General features: G+C 42.7%; 2 protein-coding genes across 5 annotated transcripts in view; one reads left to right on the top strand and one right to left on the bottom strand.

The window, feature by feature from the left end:
* The window catches only part of LOC109907949 (thymocyte selection-associated high mobility group box protein TOX), a 134204-nt gene extending 115873 nt beyond the window's left edge, over positions 1-18331 (top strand). For all 4 annotated transcript variants that reach the window (XM_020506263.2, XM_020506260.2, XM_020506264.2 and 1 more), the window contains 5 exons: positions 4828-5055; positions 13937-14017; positions 15566-15937; positions 16310-16446; positions 16870-18331. In XM_020506263.2, coding sequence (XP_020361852.1) covers positions 4828-5055; positions 13937-14017; positions 15566-15937; positions 16310-16446; positions 16870-16912 — 861 coding nt within the window. In that variant the 3' untranslated portion in view covers positions 16913-18331. The remainder of the gene's footprint in view (positions 1-4827; positions 5056-13936; positions 14018-15565; positions 15938-16309; positions 16447-16869) is intronic.
* Positions 18332-20452: 2121 nt separating this feature from the next.
* LOC109907948 (tripartite motif-containing protein 35) lies at positions 20453-24008 on the bottom strand. The gene is made up of 2 exons (XM_020506259.2): positions 23704-24008; positions 20453-23084 (listed from the first exon to the last, which is right to left on the bottom strand). Exons 1-2 carry the CDS (start codon positions 23810-23812, stop codon positions 21910-21912), a joined length of 1284 nt encoding a protein of 427 aa, XP_020361848.1. The 5' UTR covers positions 23813-24008; the 3' UTR covers positions 20453-21909.
* Between the last annotated feature and the right edge of the window lie 3712 nt (positions 24009-27720).

Genomic DNA, 27720 nt, shown 5'->3' with positions numbered 1-27720 from the left:
GGACCCTGGGACTAAACACCTTCCTCTGCAACTGGATCCTGGACTTCCTGACGGGCAGCCTCCAGATTTTAAGAGTTAGTAACAACACATCCGCCACGCTAATCCTCAACACGGGGGCCCCTCATGGGTGCATGCTCAGTCCCCTCCTATTCTCCCTATACACTCATTACTGCACAGCCAGGCACTACTCCAACACCATCATTAAGTTTGCTGATGACACAACAGTGGTAGGCCTGATCACTGACAACGATGAGACAGCCTATAGGGAGGAGGTCATAGACCTGTGGTGTAATGACAACAACCTCTCTCTCAATGTGATAAAGACAAAGGAGATGATTGTGGACTACAGGAAAAGGAGGACCGAGCACGCCCCCATTCTCATCGATGGGGCGGTACTGGAGCAGGTTGAGAGCTTCAAGTTCCTTGGTGTCCACATCACCAACAAACTAACATGGTCCAAGCACATCAAGACAGTCGCAAAGAGGGTTCTTCAAAACCTATTCCCCTCAGGAAACGGAAACGATTTGGCATGGGTTCTCAGATCCTCAAAAGGTTTTACAGCTGCACCATCGACAGCATCCTGACAGGTTGCATCACTGCCTGGTATGGCAACTGTTCGGCCCCCGACCGCAAGGCACTACAGAGGGTAGTGTGTACGGCCCAGTACATCACTGGGGCCAAGCTTCCTGCCATCCAGGACCTCTATACAAGGCGGTGTCAGAGGAAGGCCCTAAAAATTTGACACCCTAGTCATAAACTGCTCTCTCTGCTACCGCACGGCAAGCAGTACCGGAGCTCCAAGTCTAGGTCCAAGAGGCTTCTAAACAGCTTCTATCCCCAAGCCATAAGACTCCTGAACAGCTAGTCAAATGGCTACCCAGACTATTTCAAAGCCACTTTAATAACCCTACCTGCGTGTACATAATTACCTCAATTACCTCGACACCGGTCCCCCCGCACATTGACACATTGACTTTGAACCGGTACCCCCTGTATATATTTTTATTTACTGCTGTTCTTTAATTATTATTTCTTCTTATCTCTTACTTAAAAAAAAAAAAGTATTTTCGTATAACTGCATTGTTGGTTAAGGGCTTGTAAGTAAGCATTTCACTGTACCTGTTGTATTCGGCACATGTGACAAATAAAATTTGATTTGATTTGACTTTAAAACAGTCACAGAATTTAATGGCTGTGATAGTAAAAAACTGAGGATGGTTCAACAATATTGTAGTTACTCCACAATAATAAACTAGTTGACACAGTGATGACATATTGCAAAACATGCATCCTGTTTGCAACAAGGCACTAAAGTAATACTACAAAAAAATGTGGCAAAGCAATTAATGTTTTGTCCTGAATACAACACGTTAGGTTTGGGGCAAATCCAATACAACACATTACTGAGTACCACTCTCCATATTTTCAAGCATAGTGGTGGCTGCATCATGTTATGGGTGTGCTTGTAATTGTTAAGGCCCAGGGAGTTTTTCAGGGTAAAAAATAATTGGGAAGGAGCTAAGCACAGGATAATAACCTACAACACAAGGCTAATTTACAGTGAATGTTCCTGAGTGGCCGAGTTACAGTTTTGACATACATCTACTTGGAATCTATGGCAAGACCTATGGCAATGATCAACAATCAATTGGACAGAGCTTGAAAAATTTTGAAAAGATTAATGTGTAAAAGTTGCAAAATCCAGGTGTGAAAAGCACTTAGAGACTTACCCAGAAAGACTCACAGCTGTAATCGCTGCCAAAGGTTCTTCTACAAAGTATTGACTCAGAGGTGTGAATACTTATTGAAATTAGATATTTATGTATTTCATTTTCAATAAATTTACATTGTTGGGTATTGTGTGAGAATTAAATGTTTTTTATCAATTTTGAAGTCAGACTGTAACACAACAAATATGTGGAATAAGTCAAGGGGTATGAATATGTACTTTCTGAAGGCACTGTACACATTCTCACCCATTTGAAATCGATACACAGCCCTTGGGAGACATTTTAGAGATAACCTTACCCTTTCTGGGTTCCATTTTGCTTTTCATTTGATGTGTAAATATACGTATGTGCTGGGTCCTCTGATTAAACAACCACTCCCTCTCTCTCTCTCTCCCTCCCCCCTCTCTCCAGTTTTGACAGTGACGCAGGTATCAGGCTGTCAAATCTAATCTCATCTTCTCTGCACAGTGCTGTCCATGCAGAATTACAGCAACCCCTCCCCCCTTCCCCATCGTCCTCTTCCCCTCTCTTCCTCTCCACATTTCTGACAACAGCGATGCTGATTGTATGGGCCTAGAGCTGACACTTTCAAATCCAGGCCTAGACTTGCGAACTGAAAATCTATTTACCATTTATATACAATTCTGTTATATGTTTATAGTATAGTGCAATCAGCAGTCTGTGACTGTGTGGTGTAGTGGTTGGGGAGTGGCCATTTCTATTTTGATCTGTGAACAAGACTGCACATATTATAACTGCAGGTTCAGTTCATTTGAACGACCATCTTGCTTTTATGCCATCAGTAAGCTGCTTTTACTGTACAACGGCATTGACACTTGAACGTATAGGCTACCCAGCTTTACAAATGATACTCATCCGTTCCATTTCCTCAGTATTCTATTCCATCTGAGTCGATGTTCCATTGACGTTTTGTTTCTTCTCTGTCTAGTGTAGCCAACTATCATACTGTATACAGAGAGAAAATGGTGCAATGAGAGAATTTCCTTTTTTTTTTTCTCTCTGACGGGTTGCTGTGCTTTGCCATTTATAAGTATAAATGATTTTTCCTGGAGATTATTTTGCTTTTACATCAAAGGCAAAGGGGAACAGATGTCATTTCAAAGCTTTTTTTTTGCCTAATTGCATAAAAGTGGAAGATTTTTTTATTTTTATGAAACCACACACTCACGGAGAAAAAAATGTATACTATCCGAACCAGAGAGAGAGAGAGAGAGAACAGGCATGAGTGCATTTTCACTTTGAATTGGGTATCTTCATTAATTTCCGCATCCACATCACATCCAAAGTTATATTCAAGTGACCCTTTTTTATACCCAAAGCGTTTGCGAGTCTCCGATTCTGATTAGCTAATTTCATGCTGTGTGTGGAAGATATTGTTTCAAATGGTTTCTTAAACAATGCCATTTCAAAGGCAATCATTTCTGTTTAGAAAGCGCAGTTAAAAGGAGTGATGATTGTATGAAATGGGAATGCTTTCAACATCCTAGAGTTGCCGTTTGATAGTTGCTACTCAAGTGATCATTCAGAATTATTTCACATGGTTTGTGTCCCTGATTGCCTGTTAATACTAGAGCAGTATGGATCAATGTTTTTTTTCACAGAACATTTTCAAAGTAGTTGTATTTTGTCAAATCTAACACAATGGTGACATAAACATGACATTTGGAGATAAATAGATTGCTACCTGAAAAAAGCCCCTAAAATGGTCACTTGAGTCATGGGTTCAGCCTTACATTAAGAATGCATGCATCTTTCAATCCACACAATCATAGATGATCATTATATATTTGGTAATTAAGTAGGCTATCAAATGTGATTATTTTTCTTTATGGTCACCAGGACTCTTAATGGCACATCAAGCCGCAGTCACTTCTCCTTTCCATCCTCCATTAGCTACAGCCTCACTCCACTTTATGTTTTTCTCCCTCTCCTCAAATGGTTGATGGGCTCTACTCAATTTCCATAAAGAATCAAACCGGGGCTAAGTTGACCTGGATTTGACTTCTTCGAAGCTTTATGTGCCAGGTGACGTAATGTATTCATAAACATTTGATAGACTTCAATGTCAAATATAGGCTAAAGCTGTACTTTACTGTGGAAAATATATTATGATGGCTGTTTATGATTATTCTTAATGAAACAAGCGGTTAGCTCTTACAAGAAGGTGTCATGTGGTCTTACTTATCCTGCAAATTACTATTTAGAGCTGCAGTTTGAAATTTGTCTGCTCAAATCCTTTGGATATTCTCATCTGGCACTCATATCATGGCCACCTAACCATCCCAAGCTTTCAATTGACTCACTTATACTCTCTCCTCACCCAGAAACGAAAACATTTAAAACAAATGCAGAGTCAAGCATATAGTGTGAATGAGTAGTATAAAACCACATTTAGTTGTGATAAGGTTCTACCTAGTGTCCTCCTCTCTCCTTCAGACCATGGCACTCTGGCCAGTCTCTCTACCTCAGGTCGTGTCCTAAAATGTAACCGTACTCTGGGGAGGTAGATAGACTCAGGTGAGGGTGTCCAGAAATGTCAGCCGCCATTCACCCTCGTTCTCAGTAACTGATTTGTTTTCTTTCTCTTCTCAGAAGAAGGGGCTCTTGGTTTCTCAGAACCCTCCTTCTCTAATCTGTTCTTTGTGTTTGTGAAGGGTACCGACCGATCAGTCCTGTTCCATCGATGTCGTATTTGTGATTAATACGACAGTGTTGCTCTCCTTCTTTGTCGAAGGTTTTCCCTACAAGGAAATATCTGACCTGTCTTTCCACTGTCTTGTTGGGGATACCATTGTGAGAAGATTGGTTCAAGTACTGTTTCTTTCGATACAGGGCTTTTACACTGACAAGCCCCCTTACCTACCATTTACCTAGAAAACAAAAGATTAAGGTACCATCTACATCTCAGCTTCCACAGTTATCTGTTATCATTTTAGGATGACTAACCATGGAAGTAGAATAGGCGGAACCACTATAAACCGTTTTTATTGAGATCAGCACTTTTATGTCAGTCGTTGCTTACAATCCTCTCTCTGCCTCTTCCCCCCCCCCCTCTCCTTTCCTCTCGCCCTTCCAGATAGGGGAGAAGCGGCCCTCCTCGGAGATGACGAAGCCCAAGCCCAAACCGCAGAAGAAGAAGAAGAAAAAGGACCCCAACGAGCCGTCGAAGCCCGTGTCAGCCTACGCCCTCTTCTTCAGGGACACCCAGGCGGCCATCAAGGGCTCCAACCCCAACGCCACCTTCGGGGATGTGTCCAAGATCGTGGCCTCCATGTGGGACAGCCTGGGGGAGGAGCAGAAACAGGTACACACACACATACACACATTGCTGAGTTCCCAGCAGATGGAGCCCGTGCACTAGCAGATAGAACTCACCTTTAATGAGCTAGTTCTGCTCTTTTCTCAAGAAAATCAGTCTGTTTATCCCCGGTCCCTTGACTCTCATTAAATGTATTTTATTCATTAAAAAATGTATTTGAGCCAAAGAGGAAACACAAGAAGAGCCTCCATGTGTAGCAGCAACAGTAGAAAATTAAATTGATGTAGTCAAATTAAGTTAGATGTTTTACAGACAAACCTGTTTTTGACAGAAAAAACACCCACTGCAACAGTAGAAAATTAAATTGATGTAGTCAAATTAAGTTAGATGTTTTACAGACAAACCTGTTTATGACAGAAAAAACACCCACTGCAATGGTGTACCTCCTTCTATCTGTCCTGACAGCAGCTGATATAAAGCAGAGCCTATCATGTGAGTTCTAATCTAGAATGGAGTTTCCCCTATATTGTATTGTAGGGCAAGGTACTAACTAAGTTGCCTGAAGCGACACCCACAGCAGTTGTTGTCATCTGGATTTTCAATTGAAAACAGTTGAAGCTACATTTTATTATGTAGGATACAAAGATGGGAGGGATGGGGGACATTTTCAAGTCTTGCCACAGCTTCCAAGCCGATTTAAGTCAAAACTGTAACTAGGCCACTCAGGAACATTAAATGTCATCTTGGTAAGCAACACCTGTGTATATTTTGCCTTGTGTTTTAGGTTATTGTCCTCCTGAAAGATGAATTTGTCTACCAGAGTTTTTTGGAAAGCATACAGATCCTCTAGGATTTTGCCTGTGCTTAGCTCTATTCTTTTTTTTTTTATCCAAAAAACACCCTGTTCCTTGCCGATGACAAGCATACACATAACCTGATGCACCCACCGCCATGCTTGAAAATATGAAGAGTGGTACTCAGTGATGTGTTGTGTTGGATTTGCCCCAAACATGTATTCGGGACATAAAGTTAAATTATTTTTTACTGCAGTTTTACATTAGTGCCTTATTGCAAACAGGATGCATGTATTGGAATTGTTTTATTTATGTACAGGCTTCCTTCTTTTCGATCTGTCATATGGGTTAGTATTGTGAAATAATTACAATGTTGTGTAATTAATATCTTCACCCTGCTCAAAGGGATATTCAATGTTTGCTATTTAAAATGTATTTTATCTACCAATAGGTCCCTTCTTTGCAAGGCATTTTAATACCTCCATGGTCTTTGTGGTTGAATCTGTGTTTGAAATTCCTTACAGAAAATTGTATGTGTGGAGTACAGAGATTAGGTAGTCATTCAAAAGTCACATAAAAATATGTCAGTTTAATAGAGATCTGAGAGATCATTGGATGCATCTCAATCCACCACATCCACCGATGTCGCAACTTCCGCATCTGTGGTGAAAGGTGACAGAGCTAGAGCGATGTTTGTCAGACCATGTGACATCCCGAAAATTGGTCTTCTCACAAAATTGGCCTACAAACTATTATGACCCTTCTATTGAAAGATGAGACTCTCACTAACACAATGGTTTTCTTGGTCAGGGAGGTGACTAAGAACCCAATGATCACTCTGACAGAGCACCAGAGTTCCTCTGTGGAGATGGGAGAACCTTCCAGATGAACAATGATCTCTGCAGCATTCCACCAATCAGGCCTTTATGGTAGAGTGGCCAGGCGGAAGCCACTCCTCAGTAAACGGCACATGACAGCCTGCTTGGAGTTTGCCAAAAGGCACCTAAAGACTCTCAGACCATGAGAAACAAGATTATCTGGTCTGATGAAACCAAGATTGAACTCTTTGGCCTGAATGCCAAGCGTCACATCTAGAGGAAACATGGCACCATCCCTACGGTGAAGCATGGGGGTGGCAGCGGCATGCTGTGGGGATGTTTTTCAGCTACAGGGACTGGGAGACTAGTTAAGATCGAGTGAAAGCTGAACGGATTAAAGTACAGGAAGATCCTTGATGAAAACCTGCTCCAGAGAGATCAGGACCTCAGACTGGGGGCCGAGGTTCACCTTCCAACAGGAGAACGATCCTAAGCACACAGCCAAGACAACGCAACATTTGTTTCGGGACAAGTGTCTGTATGTCCTTGAGTGGTCCAGCCAGAGCCTGGACTTGAGCCCGATTGAACAACTCTGGAGAGACCTGAAAATAGCTGTTCAGCAACGCTCCCCATCCAACCTGATGTAGCTTGAGAGGATCTGTACAGAAGAATGAGAGCAACTCCCTAAATACAAATCAAATCAAATCAAATTTTATTTGTCACATACACATGGTTAGCAGATGTTAATGCGAGTGTAGCGAAATGCTTGTGCTTCTAGTTCCGACAATGCAGTAATAACGAACAAGTAATCTAACTAACAATTCCAAAAAAACTACTGTCTTATACACAGTGTAAGGGGATAAAGAATATGTACATAAGGATATATGAATGAGTGATGGTACAGAGCAGCATAGGCAAGATACAGTAGATGATATCGAGTACAGTATAACATATGAGATGAGTATGTAAACAAAGTGGCATAGTTAAAGTGGCTAGTGATACATGTATTACATAAGGATGCAGTCGATGATATAGAGTACAGTATATACGTATGCATATGAGATGAATAATGTAGGGTAAGTAACATTATATAAGGTAGCATTGTTTAAAGTGGCTAGTGATATATTTACATCATTTCCCATCAATTCCCATTATTAAAGTGGCTGGAGTTGAGTCAGTGTCATTGACAGTGTGTTGGCAGCAGCCACTCAATGTTAGTGGTGGCTGTTTAACAGTCTGATGGCCTTGAGATAGAAGCTGTTTTTCAGTCTCTCGGTCCCAGCTTTGATGCACCTGTACTGACCTCGCCTTCTGGATGACAGCGGGGTGAACAGGCAGTGGCTCGGGTGGTTGATGTCCTTGATGATCTTTATGGCCTTCCTGTAGCATCGGGGGGTGTAGGTGTCCTGGAGGGCAGGTAGTTTGCCCCCGGTGATGCGTTGTGCAGACCTCACTACCCTCTGGAGAGCCTTGCGGTTGAGGGCGGTGCAGTTGCCATACCAGGCGGTGATACAGCCCGCCAGGATGCTCTCGATTGTGCATCTGTAGAAGTTTGTGAGTGCTTTTGGTGACAAGCCAAATTTCTTCAGCCTCCTGAGGTTGAAGAGGCGCTGCTGCAGGTTGAAGAGGCGCTGCTGCAGGTGACAGGTGTGTCAAGCTTGTGGAGTCATACTCAAGAAGACCCGAGGCTGTTATCGCTGCCAAAGGTGCTTCAACAAAGTACTGAGTAAAGGGTCTGAATACTTATGTAAATTTGATATTTCCGTTTTCTTTTATGCATTTGCACAAGAAAAATATAAACCGTTTTTGCTTTGTCATTATTTTTATTTTTATTTTACCTTTATTTAACTAGGCAAGTCAGTTAAGAAAAAATTCTTATTTTCAATGACGGCCTAGGAACAGTGGGTTAACTGCCTGTTCAGGGACAGAACGACTTGTACCTTGTCAGCTCGGGGATTTGAACTTGCAACCTTTCGGTTACTAGTCCAACACTCTAACCACTAGGCTACCCTGCCGCCCCGGGGTATTATGTGTAGATTGATGGGGTGGGGTGGGGGGGGGGGGTGATTTAATCCATTTTAGAATAAGGCTGTAACAAAACAAAATGTGGAAAAAGTCAAGGGGTCTGAATAGTTTCCGAATGCACTTTATATGGAGACTGTTAAGTGCCAAAAATGACAAAAGTTTCCTGATCTCTCTTATATCTCTCAGATATAGGACAGACTCTTCGGAACATACTTCCTTTTGATTTGTTTTGCGACTCTGTTGTTCCATGTAGTGAATCTGTTATTCAGTGTGTTTGTATGGGCTAATAGGGGGGGGGGGAAATACTTCAACGGGTCTTAAAATTCTAAATCAAATAGCAAAATGATCCTTGGTATGACCTTCATAAATGGGTTTAAACACTGTTATTGCACACAGAGTGAATCCATCCACTTATTATGTGACTTATTAAGCACATTTTTACTCCTGAACTTATTTAGGCCTGCCATAACAAAGGGGTTGAATACTGTTCACTTTTCATTTTTATATACACTGTATATATCTTTTTTACTCTAAAAACATAATTCCACTTCAATCCAAATTTGATCAATTTAAAATTCAGACTGTAACACATCCACATGTGGAAAAAGTCAAGGGGTATGAATACTTTATGAAGGAACGGTATCTGTATCAGTCTATTAAGGAAAATAAGCTGTATTGTTAATCTTCTTCTCCACCCATCAGTCTCAAAAGCAATTGCTAAAATAAGAAGTTTATTTAAGGGATTTTCATGGAGATGTTACCTTTCACCATGCATCGTTAGTCTTTAGTAATATAGTTATTGTGTAAAAATGTAATTAAGGAATACTAACTATCAGGGAGGTGTGACAAAAGCCAAATATTCTACATAGAACTGAGCATAAATAAATTACCATTGGTGCTCTCTAGGTCCGTCCGTAAGTATGTAGGCAAGGTCTTCAAAGCATCAGTTGTTATGAATGAAAGTTGTTATGAATGTAGTTATGAATGATATTGCATCATTCATGTCATGGAATAAAGGGAGGAATTGACCTGGCAACTGGAGGGCTGCTGGGTTCACATCTTAAAGACATTCCCCTACCGTTGGGCCCTTGATCAAGACCTTTAACACCACAATATGCTCTCCATCCAGGGGCACTGCAGTTTGAACCTGTGCTCGTCTCAACGGTGAAGAAAACACATTTACGTTGTTCGCTGTAACATGGACAATGAAGTTGTTATGTGTGCGCACTACAACAAAAGATTTTCAACCAAAGCATTGCGTGTGCATTTCCACTTACAACTTTGAACGTTAAGGCCACACAGCTAAAATAACCCTAAAACACAAATTGCAATCAGATCCTTATGAAATATCTTCTTGTTGTAGTTTAGCTCCCTCTCTTTTATGTCCTATGACTAGAAAACACTATCTCGCACCGATACTGTAACAATATCATTTCAGCTCAAATTCTTAATCAGCTCATTTTTGTTGAGCCGGCTGTATGTGTTTATTTGTATGCATTGCAGAGTCAGCTGTCAATCAAAATGCTGCCATGCTGCTCCATCTGGAATTTAAATCCATGATGATGTATTCACTGTAAATCAAATGAAATCAAATTGTATTTGTCACATGCGCCGAATACAACAGGTATACCGTGAAATGCTTACTTACAGGCCCTTAACCAGTACAAGAAATAGAGTTAAGAAAATATTTACTAAAAAGACTAAAGGAGAAAAATTTAAATAAAAAAATAACACAAGAAAATTACATTACAATAACGAGGCTATATACAGGAGGTACCGGTACCGAATCAATGTGCGGGGGTACAGGTTAGTCGGTGTAATTTGTAAAGTGACTATGCATAGATAATAAACAGCGAGTAGCAGCAGTGAAAAAACAAAGGGGGGGTGGGGTGGCCATTTGATTGTTCAGCAGTCTTATGGCTTGGGGGTAGAAGCTGTTAAGGAGCCTTTTGGTCCTAGACTTGGCACTCCGGTACCAACGGTAGCAGAGAGAACAGTCTATGACTAGGGTGACTGGAGTCTTTGACAGTTTTTGGGGCGTTCCTCTGACACTGCCTTGTATATAGGTCCTGGATGTCAGGAAGCTTGGCCCCAGTGATATACTGGGCCGTACGCACTACCCTTTGTAGTGCCTTACGGTCAGATGTTGAGCAGTTGCCATGCCAGGCGGTGATGCAACCGGTCAAGATGTTCTCGATAGTGCAGCTGTAGAACCTTTTGAGGATCTGGGGACCCAGGCTAAATCTTTCCAGTCTCCTCAAGGAGAAAAGGTGTTGTCGTGCCCTCTTCACAACTGTCTTGTTGTGTTTGGACCATTATAGTTCGTTATTGAAGGAACTCTTGACCCGCTCCACTTCAGCCCCGCCGATGTTAATGGGGGCCTGTTCGGTCCTCCTTTTCCTGTAGTCCACGATCAGCTCCTTTGTCTTGCTCACGTTGAGGGAGAGGTTGTTGTCCTGGCACCACACTCCTCCCTATAGGCTGTCTCATCGTTGTCAGTGATCAGGCCTACCACTGTTGTCGTCAGCAAATTAATGATGGTGTTGGAGTCATGCTTGGCAACGCAGTCATGGGTGAACAGGGAGTGCAGGAGGGGACTAAGCACACACCCATGAGGGGCCCCGGTGTTGAGAATCGTTGCCTACCCTCACCACCTGGTGGCGGCCCGTCAGGAAGTCCAGGATCCAGTTGCAGAGGGAGGTGTTTAGTCCCAGGGTCCTTAGCTTAGTGATGACCTTTGTGGGTACTATGGTGTTGAATGCTGAGCTGTAGTCACTGAACAGCATTCTCACATAGGTGTTCCTTTTGTCCAGAATGGGAAAGGGCAGTGTGGAGTGCCATTGAGATTTTGTCATCTGTGAATCTGTTGGGGTGGTATGCGAATTGGAGTGAGTCTAGGGTTTCCGTCATGATGTTGTTGATGTGAGCATTCACCAGCCTTTCAAAGCACTTCATGGCTACCGACATGAGTGCTATGGGACAGTAATCATTTAAGCAGGTTACCTTCACTTTCTTGGGGACAGGGACTATGGTGGTCTGTCTGAAACATGTAGATATTACAGACTCGGTCAGGGAGAGGTTGAAAATGTCAGTGAAGACATTTGCTAGTTGGTCCGGTCATGCTTTGAGTACACGTCCTAGTTATCCGCCTGGTCCCGCGGCTTTGTGAATATTGACCTGTTTAAAGGTCTTGCTCACATCGGCTACAGAGAGTGTGATTACACAGTTGTCTGGAACAGCTGGTGCTCTCATGCATGCCTCAGTGTTGCTTGCCTCGAAGCGAGCATAAAAGGCATTTAGCTCGTTTAGTAGGCTCATGTCACTGGGCAGCTCAATGCTGGGTTTCCCTTTAAAGTCCGTTATAATTTTCAAGCCCTGCGACATCCGACAAGCATCAGAGCCGGTGTAGTGGAATTCAGTCTTAGTCCTGTATTGACACTTTGCCTGTTTGATGGTTCGTCTGAGGGTACATAGCGGGATTTCTTATGGGCTTGGGTTGGTGTCCCGCTCCTGGAAAGCAGCAGATCTAGCCTTTAGCTGGGTGCGGATGTTGCCTGTAGTCCATGGCTTCTGGTTGGGATATGTGCGTACGGTCACTGTGGAGATGATGTCGTCAATGTACTTATTGATGAAGCCAGTGACTGAGGTGGTATACTCCTCATTGCCATTGGATGAATCCCAGAACATAGTCCAGTCTGTGCTAGCAAAAGAGTCCTGTAGTGTAGCATCCGCGTCATCTGACCACTTCCATATTGATCAAGTAACTTTTACTTCCTGCTTTAGTTTTTTCTTGTAAGAATCAGGAGGATAGAATTATGGTCATATTTGCCAAATGGAGGGTGAGGGAAAGCTTTGTATGCATCTCTGTATGTGGAGTAAAGGTGGTCTAGAGTTTTTTTCCCCTCAGGTTGCACATTTGTTTATATTTTAACCTTTATTTAACTAGGCAAGTCAGTTAAGAACAGATTCTTATTTTTAATGACTGCCTAAGAGCAGTGGGTTAACTGTCTGTTCAGGGGCAGAATGACAGATTTGTAGCTTGTCAGCTCAGGGGTTTGAACTTGCAACCTTCCAGTTACTAGTCCAACACTTTAACCACTATGCTACCCTGCCGCCCCATGCTGGTAGAAATTAGGTAAAACGGATTTAAGTTTGCCTGCAGTAAATTCCCCGGCCACTAGGAGCGCCGCTTCTGGAGGAGCATTTTCTTGTTTGCTTATGGCCTTATACAGCATCGGTTTGTGGTGGTAAATAATGTAGATGTCTACAAATAATATAGATGAGAACACTCTTGGTAGATAGTGTGTTCTACAGCTTATCATGAGGTATTCTACCTCAGGCAAGCAATACCTTGAGACTTCTTTAATATTAGACTGCACCAGCAGTTATTGACAAGTAAACACACACCCCCTCCCCTCGTTTTACCAGACGTAGCTGCTCTGTCCTGCCGATACACGGAGAAGCCAGCCAGTTCTATATTATCCGTGTCGTCGTTTAGCCACATCTCGCTGAAACATAACATTTTACAGTTTTTAATGTATCGTTGCTGGGATAGTCTTAATCGTAGACCGTTCAGTTTGTTTTCTAATGATTGTGGTGGTTTACCTACCAATGGTGCGTCAGGGCTTAAGTTCCATCTACCCCACAACTCTTCTCTCCTGGGGCTTACTGGGCTTGTTATTTACAACCCGCCTCAATATACACACAGACCAACATGCGCGCACACACACACACACTCACACATACCTGCATACACACGCATGCATGTGCATGTACGCAAGCACACAGAAATGTACACACACAGACATGCATGTGTACGCACGTGGGTGCACACCACACGCACATGAACACACAAACACACACACACACAATATTATTTTAAACATAACTGATGCACTTGATTGGAGCATGAAGGCATTGACCACATTTATAATTTTTTTGAATTGCACAAACCTTTTGAGTGTGTGATGCAATGTCTATTGTAGCGCTAAAATTATGGAGAGTTTGTGTTCATTTTTCTTCTATATAAACAATGTGTGGGCAGCAGGTAGCCTCGCGGTTAAGAGCGTTAGGCCCGTAACTGAAAGATCGTTGGTTCAAATCCCTGAGCCGACAGGGTGAAATATCTGTCTGTTTCCTTGAGCAAGGCACTTAACTCTAGTTGCTTTGGATAAGAGTGTGTACTAAATGACTGTGGAGGAAGACCTCTTGAAATGATGTAAGGAAAGGGAGACATTTGTGAGTATGTCTGTAGACCTCTTCTCATTTTCCTTCTTCTTTGATTTCCAGGCGTACAAGAGGAGAACCGAGGCGGCCAAGAAAGAGTACCTGAAAGCCCTTGCCACGTACAGAGCGAGTCTGGTTTCCAAGGTAACACTTATGACACACCAGGCTTGCTTAGAGTGATGATGGATTGGATGGAAAATCTTGGCTAATGGCGGGGGAGGGGCTAAAGAAGAGTGGAGGTGGGGTGTTGCAACAATACTGTATACCATGGAGACAATACCTTATTTCCATAGGTTGGGGGTTGGGACAGTTGTTCTGATAGAGGAAGGTCATACTATTCTCTCCCTTATGCACCAAAGGGTATGAAGCTATAAAGCTTTGTTAGAAAGGGAGTTTAGTGATTTTAGTGCTTGCGAAGCATACTGTATGTATGCCCTGTGTATACAGTATGTATGTATGTATGTATGTATGTATGTATGTATGTATGTATGTATGCCCTATATGTACACCGTATTCCATTGAGCCAATATCTTTGTCTGTCGTTACATGAAATGTTAATTCTATCTGGTCTGTCCAGACATAGTCCTATGTTTCTCTACAGTTGAGCTATGCCTGTTCATACAAGACACATGAATGGAACTAATGGTTTATTCTTGTTATTGATGCATCCATCATGTCTTCTGTTTCACTGCTTATACAAGAATGTGCATCCAATTCAATACTACACATAATTGGGTTTTTGTTGCATTTTCTCCGCGTGACACCCCACTGCTAATTTAGATTTATGGCTTTCTCCTTTTTGCCTATGAGTAATGGCGCCCTATCTCCGGTGCAGCAACATGGATAGGAAGGAAGGAAGGAACGGTGGAATTGCATTGTTTAGTGCCGTGTCGCGTTAACAGGCCACAATGTAGCGTCTGGGAGATTCCTTTTGTCATTCCATTTGTTCTCCTGGCACACAGTCTCATTTCCCTCTCTCTATGTGTGTGTGTGTGTGTGTGTGTGTGTGTGTGTGTGTGTGTACGCCCTCTCTCTATTCCCATCCAACTGTCATGGTGTCCACTGATCATTATATGGCGGCACAATTCATACAAATGGGCTCCATTACCCCTGTAATCAACACTGATAGGTGCAGATAAGCAATCTGACAGCTCATCATAGGGTCTGGGTTGGGTGTGGGTTGGGGGGTGGGGGCAAGACGAGGGCTGCACCTGCTCTGAATGATTCACCCACGATATACATAAGGAGCCTATAAGTCGCATGATACATGACCTGGCAGTTCTGGGTTGCATTCATTAGGGTATGATACAGAAGCAAACAGGCCAAAACAGGGGAGGTACTATCTGAACTTGTCCAATAAGAAACATTGGTTCACATTTTGCATCACGCAAAATGTTTAAATGTTTTACTATGTTGTGCCCTAATGAATACAATCCTGAATAACACTGACTGGGGCTAGGGCTTGTAAACTTGTCTCTTTCTGCTGTGGCCATTGTAGTCAAAGATAATGGGAAGAGTTGAATGAATGTGTTTGACTAATTTATTCCATAGACGAGAGATGAGTTTTTGGGAGGAGAGTCCACTCTCCAACACTATATGAAATCATGACATTTTTTACACATTTACACATATAACTATTTGTGCTTTCTCTAACTCTTCCTACGTCCTATTTCTTTTGTTTCTCCCCTCCAGACCTACGACGACCCCGTCGAACCAAAAAGTGCCCAAAGCAGCCAACCCTCCCACATGCTGCCCCCCAAGCAGCCCTTGTACAGCATGCCTCCGCAGCCCTCCTCCCCCTACGGTCTGGGCCCCGGCTCCTTCCCCCTGTCGGACCTGCAGAGCTTCGCCGGGCCGCCCCGCCATGCCCTGACCCGGACCCTCAGCCAATCCCAGATGCTGCCGCCCAGCATGAGTGCCTCTCCCCCCTCCCCCTTCCAGATCAGCCCGCCCCTTCATCCCTCCCAGCTCGCCCTGCACCAGAGCTCTCTGCGCATGCAGCAGGTCCAGTCACACTCAATGGGGCTCCAGGGGTCTCTGCACTCACCTCCTCTCAGCCAACAGGTTAGTCCGATCTCTGTTCTTTAGTGGTCAGCCCTGTAGTGTTGTGGAAACATTTGAAATAGGTGATAGAGCACTGATATAATGTTTGCTTTCAGGATCTCATAACACCGGGTGATTGGACTAGTATTAATAATAGGAAAAAATCTTGAAGACCATGGTATCCATTCTGATCCTAGATCTACACCAGGGTTAGGGATCAATTTGAAATGAAGCCAGTGTCCACTTATTCCCCAACTTAAAGTAAATTGAGCATTACCCCATTGCCTGCAGTGGACGTGAACCTCTTCCTATTGGGCACTCCAACCACATTGGAACATTTGAAATGGTAGTGGTTTTTAAGAGAGCACTCTTCTGTTTCCTCTTCTGCTCCAGGGGTTCTCTCACATTCAGGACTACCAGAACAGTGTGGGTGGGTCTCAGTCTCCGGGGGCGCCCAACCCAGGGCATGGACAGAAGCCCGACTGGGATGGCGAGTACTGCAACCGGGACTGTGGGCCCAACCACTGCAGGTGAGCACGTCGTGATAACCTAGTATACTGGGACGAGGAACAGTTTTATCAAAGTGCTTTGCCAGATGAGTGAGGCTTGAGGCTGAGTCGTGCTGTTTATTCAAAAGCGGTAGTAGTGGAATAACACTTTTCCCTACACTGTGAGAAAGTGTGACATCCAATGAAGTTTCCCTTTGTTTGACTTAGTACACATTGTTATATGGAATGTAGGTATTTGAGCATGCATGCATTCTTCCAGCACAAGATCATGCAGCGTCACTGTTCATTCACTTCCACTGCTATGCTAGTGACACACAACTACTTTGCCACCAAATAAATCATACAGAATTGAATAAATAGTTTTAAGACTGTCATTCGATGCTTTGGTTCCTGGACCAACATTTGCCTGTTTCAACAGCATATTTTCTTTGTTCTCTTCATCAGCAGTGGCATGGGAGTTCGGGACAAGCCTCTCTACCTCACTTGAAGCTGGTGGACCTCCATAAGTCAAGACTCCAGGGAGTTTTCCAACATTCATTAACAACGTCAATGTATCTTTTTCCTCCAGCTTGTTTTTTTCTGAAGGATTTTTAAAATCCCAAAGACTGCTACTACTTCACCTTTTTGCCAAGTACTTAGACTGGACAGGAGCCTTGCTTATTCTTTTCCATGAACGTTCCATTTTGTGGGGGGTTTGAGCTTTAAGCTCACATCAACATACCATACACAAACCCCCCCAAAAAATGTCTGTCTTTGTTTTGACAAAGGGGTCGTTGTAGGTCTGGAGGGGAGAAACACAAGTGTCCCATTTTTCTTTTCTCAGAGTGATTGTAAATATCTACCAAGATGGAACCTGGCCCCCTATGCCCAGATGTGTGTATCTAACCGCAATCCCCTTGCTTTTTACATTATTTTGTCTGGTTATGTGATTTTTGTGCGGGCTGTATTCAGTGAGGGAATACACACTAAATCTGATCCCAGATCTGTTTGTGCTGTCTTTGCAACTTCTATGGTGACAATGGCCATATAAATTGACAAGACAGCACAAATAGACCTGGGACCAGGCTAACTCCTCTCTAATGAAGAGAGAAATACAAAGACTGCAAATGATTCAGTTCCCCAGTTGTTATTGGGGGCTCTCTGAGAGAGAGTGTCTGCGTCTGAAATGGTACCCTATTCCCTATCTAGGGCACTACTCTAGTCAAAAGTAGTGCACTAGATGACCCTCTGCACTGGCCTCAGGATGTTACTGGACTGAAGAGGTCAAAGGTGAAACCTCTCCCTTAGTTTAAACCTCTCCTGGTCCAGCGGACCATGCCCCCCCCCACTCCCCAACACCACTTGCTAAATGTGAAATGTTACTAAAGATAAAAACATAACAGTGGGTTTTAAAGTTTTTGACTAGTTTCATTAGGTGTTTTAGAATTGTGTTGATTTTAATCTTTATAATTTGTTGTGAAATAAATAAATAATGCATTTAATTCTTAAAACATTTTAGTTTTTCACTGTAACACAATTTAAGTTTCTATGGTATGGTTGCCAGGTAGATATTTCATTTGCGCACAAACCTGCAAAAATGACTTATTTTATTTGTAAAGACAGCGATGAGAGAACCCATTTCCTTTAGTTGAAGAACATGTTTCACAATGTTGTAATGCTATTTAATTCGGTTGACAGATTTCTAATCTATTTATGAATGATATGAAGTAAAGTTTTGGCTTGTTTTCATCAGGGTGCATTGTTATTATTGTTATTATTAAAATTCCATGGTAATTTGAATAATTATTATTTGTACATCACTTCTTCCTGGTGCATTGACTTTTTGTCAGCATTTGGTTCATTGTGTGTTGCAATGCTTCTTTTGTTTTCTTTTGTGTGTAATAAAAAAAATGAAGTGGAAAATAAACAGTTTGCCTCTGCTTATAATGTACATGTTCGTATTAGGTTTATCACATTTACATGGTGAGGCTAGCGAGTGAGTGAAAGGCTGTTTCCTCTCAAGGCTTGGCAGCCTCGCGTGATAGGTTGAGTCCAAATTTTTCACCCTTCTGAGATGTGTGCATTTGCACACTGTCTCGCAAGGATTTTACAATGGTGGGAACTTCACCCAACCAATGCTTATACCAATCCTGTATGTTTTGTTATGTGCACATATCAGTTATTTAGATGCTAGTTGTCTGAACCAATGTAGATGTCTTTGTTCACTTAGCATGTTTTCATTTTCATCAGGTTAGACTATGAAGATTAGACGACTATAAGAGTTGATACTGCTAGGCCTAGCTGGGGGAAAAACACAGGCTCTTACTTATGAATTTCACAGATGGATTAGAGTTAGAAAATACATTTAATCTATCATCCCTCTCTCTCCCCCTCTCTCTCTCTCTCTCTCTCTCTCCCCCTCTCTCTCCCCCTCTCTCTCTCTCTCTCTCTCTCCCCTCTCTCTCCCCCTCTCTCTCTCTCCCCCTCTCTCTCTCCCTCTCTCTCCCCCTCTCTCTCTCTCTCTCTCTCTCTCTCTCTCCCCCTGTCTCTCTCTCTCTCTCTCAATCTCTCCCCCTCTCTCCCCCCCCCCCCCCCCCTCTCTCTCTCCCTCTCTCTCCCCCTCTCTCTCTCTCTCTCTCTCTCTCCCCCTCTCTCTCTCTCTCTCTCTCTCTCTCTCTCTCTCTCTCTCTCTCTCTCTTCTCTCTCTCCCCCCTCTCTCTCTCTCTCTCTCTCTCTCTCTCTCTCTCTCTCTCTCTCTCCTCTCTCTCTCTCTCTCTCTCTCTCTCTCTCTCCCCCTCTCTCTCTCTCTCTCTCTCTCCCCCTCTCTCTCTCTCTCTCTCTCTCTCTCTCTCTCTCTCTCTCTCTCTCTCTCTCTCTCTCTCTCTCTCTCTCCCCCTCTCTCTCCCCCTCTCTCTCTCTCTCTCTCTCTCCCCCTCTCTCTCCCCCTCTCTCTCTCTCTCTCTCCCCCTCTCTCTCTCTCTCTCTCTCTCTCCCCCTCTCTCTCCCCTCTCTCCCCCTCTCTCTCTCTCTCTCTCTCTCTCTCTACCTCTCTACCTCTCAACCTAACCTCAACAGACAGGGCGGCAGCGTAGCCTAGTGGTTAGAGCGTTTGATCGAATCCCCGAGCTGACAAGGTACACATCTGTCGTTCTGCCCCTGAACAAGGCAGTTAACCCACTGTTCCTAGGCTGTCATTGAAAATGAGAATTTGTTCTTAACTGACTTTCCTAGTAAAATAAAGGTGTAAAACATGATAATATAGTGCCCTCTAGTGTTAGCTTTGAACATGTTTTTAAACAATAACACCTTAAACAATAACACATAAAAATAAATGTGTCCAAATCTCTCTCACTCTCTCTCTCTCAATTCAATTGTCAATATAAGGGCTTTATTGACATGGGAAACATATGCTTACATTGTCAAAGCAAGTGAAATAGATAACAAACAAAAGTGAAATAAACAATAAAAAAAATGTATAGTAAACATTACACTCACAAAAATTCCAAAAGAATAAAGACATCTCAAATGTCATATTATGTGCAAATAGTTGGTGCTTTACGTTGTACACAGAGGACATTTTTACCCATCAAAAAGGAACATAAAATTTGACATCTCTCTCTCTCTCTCTCTCTCTCTCTCTCTCTCTCTCTCTCTCTCTCTCTCTCTCTCTCTCTCTCTCTCTCTCTCTCTCTCTCTCTCTCTCTCTCTCTCTCTCTCTCTCTCTCTCTCTCTCTCTCTCTCTCTCTCTCTCTCTCTCTCTCTCTCTCTCTCTCTCTCTCTCTCTCTCTCTCTCTCTCTCTCTCTCTCTCTCTCTCTCTCTCTCTCAGCCTATAACTGTAAAACATGATAATATAGTGCCCTCTAGTGTTAGCTTTGGACATATTTTTTAACAATAATGCCTAATATTGTCAACAGGTAATGTGTCCGAATCTCTCTCTTTCTCTCTTGCTCTTCTTTCTCTCAGACACACAGCCTGAAACTGTAAAACATGATCATGTAGTGCCCTCTAGTGTTAGCTTTGGACATGTTTTTAAACAATAACACCTAATACCGTAAAATCATTGAACCTTTAATCTTATAATCTTATATCTAATGACACTTGGGACATTTTACAGAAAATACATCATGCATTTATTAGCAGTTACATCAATGACATTTGGCATTAAAGGCAGCATTAATGAAATGCTATTGATGAAAGAAAAATAGATTTACATTGTATTTCAATCATGAGTCAATATATCGTTCAGACAAGAGCAGTGATGCTGTACAAAGATTCTGAAGAGCACTGAGTGTAAACACATGTAGGATATTGTTACCTGTAGCATGATATTATATGGAGTATCTGGTATATGTACTACATAAGTTTCAGTTTTGTTTCCAGTTTACATTTCCCAGGATTTAACAGATTATTTTAGAATAACAGATTCTTTTAGAATAACAGATTATTTTAGAATAAAATTTGTTTTCATAATTTGCAACATTACAGCATTTCTCACCTATCGAGGAAACAACGATATAAAAAAAATGACCTCTCCAATTGAAATGAAGTGAATTTGAAGATGAGGTGAGTGATTAGAATCAAATGACAGTACTGTCCCTCCCACGTTCACGAAACAAGGCTTTCTGTTGGCATTGTAATTGTTGAGTTCTCCTGTGTGCCAGCTAGTGTAATCCAATCTAGACCTGTCACTCCATAGTCACACCCAGTTCTGTAGGGAACATTTTATTTATTTAACCAGAGAACAAGCAGATCCCTTTAAAGCCTCAAAATTAAGCCCCATACAATAAAAAAAATTTGTGGGGGGGGGACAATAACACAAGCTTTGTGAAGACACCACAAAATGGTTGAGTGAAGATTTCTGTACAGAAAAAAAGGCTCAATTCAGTCTGTATTGCCGAATTTCAACACTATACTGTTCTTGAAAATGTTAAGGTCATTTCCCGATTGAGCCAACATGTGCAGCGTTTGACTTGAATGCAGTCTCCGTGAACACGGGAACATTGCCTTTAATACTCAATCACGCTACAGCGCTGAACTTCAGCTATACGGATTGAATCGAGCCCAAACTCTATGTCGTATCAAAACAGAGATCAGTTGTAATCACAACCATTGCGTCCAATGTGTTGAACATCAGAGTGGTGTACAGGGCCTTAGTGGTTCTGTTCTAACATTTCCCAAACCTACTGTACAGCAAGGTGTGACACAATACATGGGCACTGAACGTGGTCCAATCCTCCGATCCAGGCAAAGGTTAAATCATTTGATGTGTCCACCTCAAAGTGCTATAGGAGGGGTGAGAGACAGCGCTGACAAGTAAGTCTGTTACAATTGATCTAGGGGGATTAGCTAAGCATAAATTATATTATTTATTTATTTTCTTAAATGACTGTTCTGTTCAAGGCATTATTTCAAATCATTATCCCAAATGGTATTTTTTTCTGCACAAGATTCTAGCCTTTGAATTCATTTTGATACGTTTCAATCGTAAGATGTGATCACATGCCTCACTGAGATGCCATTACTGTCAGAGACACCTCTGATTGGCAGATATGTATATCAGGGTTGTTGGCACTACCAGCCAGTCCAACAAGAAAGTATGGGTACAGTCTCTCAGCAAACGTGTCTTTATGAGTATAGATGTGTGTCATATCTTTGGGGTCATAGAAGGACACCTCCCCACTGGTGAAGTCCAGCTGCACTCGGATCCTCTTCAGCTTCTCAAAAGCAAGGGGCTCACCCTTTCCACTTTGATACACACCATTCCTGTTCAGTATAGCCCAGATTCCATAAGCTGGTGAAGCAAGAATCTCCCCCTTCCTATCAATGGTTTCTTTAGCTACTCCCAGGTTCCACTCAGGATGGTCCCCCACCTCCACCTCCCAGATGTGCTTCCCTGAGCTGAAGCCCTCGGAGCCCAGAATCTTGGCATACTGTGTGAACCTCTCTGGGTTGTCAGTGATTTGCTGACCTATGTTATTAAATCTCACACTGGTCAGATTATCAGACACAGAGAGCCAGCGGTTTGCAGTGTTGGGGTTCAGAATCACAGGAGTGAATTGGACTATCTCCTTCATCTTCTCCCACACTCTGAACTGCAGGTTTCCCAGGTGTTTGGCCATGTCGATAAGCACCCCTGAGACCTGCTGTGTACCCGGCAATGTGCTGTTCTGGATGTATTTGTAGCTCACAGGGAATGTGCGGTCGTCTTTCTGCAGGTCCTGTTCAAGAGAAGAGATCTGCTTGAGAATTCTCTCCATCTCGCTGGCAATAGCCCTGCCCTTCTGCTCCTCTTCCTCCCTGAGCGCAACCAGTCTGGCCTCTTCTTCCTCTCGCAGAAACTGGTGGAACTTTTCAAACTGCTCCCTCATCTGCCTCTCTGCGTCCGCACGTTGCTTCTTAATGTGGACCTCCATGCTTTTGTACGTTTCTTGATTCTTTCGAAGACTCTCTAAATTGGATTTCAGTTCTTCCTTTTGATGAGACGCAGTCTTTTTCAGTGCTGGCACCTCTTCTAGAGTGCCTCTCTCCAGCTTCATAGCAAGATCATTCTGGCCCATCTTCCTCAGGATCGTCAGTGAGATCTTCACTGCTCCTTCATGGCTGTAGGCGCTGACCATCTTCTCCACGGTGTCCTCCCTGTCAGCGTTCTCCAGACGGCTCTTAGGAATAGGAAACCAGCCATCTATTTATTTTATTTACCTTTATTTAACCAGGTAGGCAAGTTGAGAACAAGTTCTCATTTACAATTGCGACCTGGCCAAGATAAAGCAAAGCAGTTCGACAGATAAAACGACACAGAGTTACACATGGAGTAAAAACAAACATACAGTCAATAATGCAGTATAAACAAGTCTATATACAATGTGAGGTGAGAAGGGAGGTAAAGGCAAAAAAGGCCATGATGGCAAAGTAAATACAATATAGCAAGTAAAATACTGGAATGGTAGTTTTGCAATGGAAGAATGTGCAAAGTAGAAATAAAAAATAATGGGGTGCAAAGGAGCAAAATAAATAAATTAATTAAAATTAAATACAGTTGGGAAAGAGGTAGTTGTTTGGGCTAAATTATAGGTGGGCTATGTACAGGTGCAGTAATCTGTGAGCTGCTCTGACAGTTGGTGCTTAAAGCTAGTGAGGGAGATAAGTGTTTCCAGTTTCAGAGATTTTTGTAGTTCGTTCCAGTCATTGGCAGCAGAGAACTGGAAGGAGAGGCGGCCAAAGAAAGAATTGGTTTTGGGGGTGACTAGAGAGATATACCTGCTGGAGCGTGTGCTACAGGTGGGAGATGCTATGGTGACCATCTAACATGTTCTTAGTCAGTAGATACTGAAATCTCTTCAGCTCGCTTGAGATCAAGCTATCCAGAGTGTCCAGCAGCAGCTCATGGACAGAAGCAGGAGTTGCCATTGTAGATTATCCAGAAGCTAAAATACAGTCAATAAACTTTGATCAACTTTACAACCTTCACTTTTAACAGCTGCGCTTAGAATTTACAGTTTAGATGGTATGTCCTTGTAATTGTTTAGTCTCTTGGTATTTGTAAGGAGAAACATTCCAGTTGTGTGTCGCAGTGAGAGTGAAAGTTATAAACAGTCTCTGTAATGACTTCTGATGGAACAAATCTATTTTCACTTTCGACAGCTTTCTTCCTGTTAGACATAGGTGGGAGGGGCTTCTAGGTTGTGCTAAACTTTCATGTTTGACTTTATGTTCCTTTATGCAGCACATACCTTTACCCACACACTTTTTCTTTATATTATTTATTTGCGTTATATATGTATACATACTGTTGCTATACCGGGGCGGCAGGTAGCCTAGTGGTTAGAGCATTGGGCCAGTAACCGAAAGGTTGAACTAACTGAATCCCTGAACTGACAAGGTAAAAATCTGTTGTTCTGTCTCTGAACAAGGAAGTTAACCCACTGTTCCCTGGTAGGCTGTCATTGTAAATAAGAATTTGTTCTTAACTGACTTGCCTAGTTAAATAAAGATTCAATTAAAAAAATACTATAGTTATCATGCAATGTTGACGCTCCACCTAGTGACACATTAACCTTCTAATGCTGCCTGAGGAAGACCTTTGGCCGAAAGGTGTGGCACCATGCATAGCTGTGTATCCAAGTGTTGGATAGATGCCACATCTTTTCCATTATGGCTCCTGTGACATTATGAGCAGTGCCATTGAGGGCAATCTCCATTTTAAAGTACAGTAGTCAATGTCTTCTTCTTCTAGTTCTATAAGTTTATTGACAGTCGGTAGACAAACTGAACGGTGCATACCGCCACCTAGAGTGTGTTGTCTGAACAGGAATGACGCCAAGATTAGTAAATTACTGCCAGCTACAACTATCAAATGTTTGCTCAGGGGGTTGGAATTATGTGATCCTTCCTTAAAGGGGGCTGAACTCGCTGATTTTGCTTCGTTTTTTCACCCCCACATTAAGAAATGCTACAGTAGAAGCCAATCTAGAGTTTAAGTAGCGCTCGTTGGAGACCTCACCAGAACAACCGGGAGGTTTGCCTTTGTACTTGCACGTCGGAAAGCACACGCTTTGTCACATCCTGTTCTGTTTTACCTGTCTTGTGCTTGTCTCCACCCCCCTCCAGGTGTCTCCCATTTTCCCCATTATCCCCTGTGTATTTATACCTGCGTTTCTGTTTGTCTGTTGCCTTGGCAAGCCTACCAGCATGTTTTTCCGTACTCCTATTGCTATAGTTACTAGTCGTCGCAGTTCCGACTATTTCTGCCTGCCCTGACCCCGAGCCTGCATGCTGTCCTGTACTTTTCTGACTCTGACCTGCTTCCGAACTTCTGCCTTCCCTACCCATGAGACTGCCTGCCGCCCTGTACCTGTCAAACTCTGACCTGGTTACGAACCTATGCCTGTCCTCGACCTGCCCTTTGCCCATCTCCTGTAGTTTCATAAACTACTCTGTGTATTGAATCTTCTGTTTCCTGTGTCTGCAACTTGGTCCTATCCTGAGTTGTGGTAGTTTTGGGGCTTTTTCTGACTAAAGTACATTTAACCAAACTACTGCCTATGGTATTACGCCTAAGGAAATGGCGTCCATTGAGAGGGCAAGAACAAGATGTATGTTAGGAGAAGTGCAGTATTATCAAAAGGAGATGTATACTTGGAGTACGGAAGAGGAATGGAGGGAAAAAGAGAGGCAGAGGTCGAAGAGAGGGAATGAAGAGGGTGAGCTTCAATCGGAAAAAAGGGGAGATGGTTTGTTAAAGAAGAATGGTAGGAAGTGTAAGCAGAGTGAGCTGTACACCGGATCAAAGACAGGAGGGGAAATGGAAGTGAATGACGGCAAAGTATCAGAGGTGGTAAGTGTGGTGAAGTTCTCAGAGTCCGTGGCTTGCACCGAGGGTCAGGAAAAAGATGAGTCTGTGACGGTAGGAGTGACATTTTTGGAAAAAGTGGACCCTTGCCTTTTTAGATGATCCATTTGTGTTTTAAGGGTGGGTGAAAATAGAGTTGGGTGCTGTGGAATCAGTGAAGGTAACCAGAAGTGGTCTTGTCATAATTATGTGTTTCTGCTGGTCAGAGGGAGCAGTCGCTCTGCGTTAAACATGGGGACAAGAGATTTTGTTTTGTTTTGCTCTCATGAAAAGGGTGCCATTGAAAGGAGTGATTACTGGGGTAGCAGTAAATGTGAAAGTTTACCAACTGAAGGGGAAGATTCCCAGTGTTTGATGCGCGTCCTTTGGTGCGACGCAGACAGGGTAGCATGAGTGTTAAAACAGAAGAGTCGTCTGTTCTTTCAAGTTTTGATGTTGAGTCTTTGCCTGACAAAGTGATGTTAGGATATAGAAGTTATCCTGCACAAGCTTTTGTGTCGAATACATTACGTCGTTACAGGTGTCAAGCTTATGGGCATGAGACAAAATAATGTGTAGCATTGGGGTAAGTAGTGGTATGTGTTAATTGTAGGGGTGCCCATGGAGCTGAGGATCAGAAATGCCCGGTGTGAGAGAGGCAAGTTGAGGTTACCAGGGACAGAATAGTGCAGAAGTTGTGGTATGCTGAGGCAGTGAAGAAAGTAAAGGAAGATGGGTCAAGGGGGAGGGATCCTGAGAGGAGTGATGTGAGTAGTAGATCTGTACCAGTACAGAGGGATAGGCCAACAAGTGATATATGCTTCAGTATGACTGGATATTTAGCATTTATAGCAACGGTTATCAACTATACTGCAGGGATGTAACAAAAATCGCAGAACATTGAAGTTGTGGTGGCAGCTGCAGAGAGGTATTTGAGTGTACAAGACTTGACGTCAGAAGAGCTACAGCGTGTGTTGAGTGGTGGTGTCCCGTCCTTTCAGGCTGTTGGCCTAAGGAAGGACTAGGTTGACTTAAATAGTGGAGTAGGGTGGAGGGTTTTAGTGAGTGTAGAATTAAATGGTTGGGTATTTGTTGATATATTTTATTTTTTAAAGAAAAATATAAGGGAGTTATACTCCAGTCTAGTAGGTGGTGGTAATACAACATTTATTGGATGCCAACAAACAGGAGTTATCTTGGGGGTGTGGTTTGATCAATGGGTTTGATGTGGGTGTTATGTTCACTATTAGGTGATTGGCAGTAGGAAGCCGTCTGCTTAAGTTTTCGAGATGATCGATCTCTGTGGACGGAGGAGCTGGTTTTTACATATTGTGTATATTTATTTATTCAGAAAATATTTCAGTTTGTTGGCACTGTCAATTCTTGCAGATGTTATGTTCGCTAGATGGACAGGCAAATGCTGCCGCCTACTAAAATGTAAACCAATTCAAACGTGTGTACTATCCATGGTAGTATCTCTGCTGATCACGTTATCCGCATCTAAGTTAGTAGACTGGTGATCTCCGTTCATCAAACTGCTATCAGGTAAAGTCTTATTTAATTTGTATTTAACTAGCTATTTAGTTATAGAAACATGATACCATCAGTGCAAGCTGTAAAATGACTCTCAACTTAGAACACAGCAACCTTAGTAATGTAGCTAGTTAGCTAGCTACTGTAGTTACAACAAGTAGATATGTTGCTAGCTAGCAGGAGCAGAAAGCATTATAACGAGCTAGCTTGTCATTCCGGGACAATGATCGTTTTAGCTTTCAGATTACTCCAAGTAATAATTTAGGACTACAAAAATCTATAGGACAAGTAGTATAAATATACTACAGTCATCAAGGCAGGACACACTTATTGTATTCATACTGACAAATAAGAAATAACATTATCCCTGTCAATAGTTGGAGTAGGATGATTGCAGAGCTTTCGGGATGTTCATTTTCGAGCTACAAACGACATTCCTTTGCTGTGATTTATT

This window comes from Oncorhynchus kisutch, linkage group LG17 (assembly GCF_002021735.2).
Source record: "Oncorhynchus kisutch isolate 150728-3 linkage group LG17, Okis_V2, whole genome shotgun sequence".
NCBI classification, from domain to species: domain Eukaryota; kingdom Metazoa; phylum Chordata; class Actinopteri; order Salmoniformes; family Salmonidae; genus Oncorhynchus; species Oncorhynchus kisutch.
Note: the sequence above shows the minus strand (reverse complement) of the source record. Positions and strands in the feature narration are given on the sequence as shown.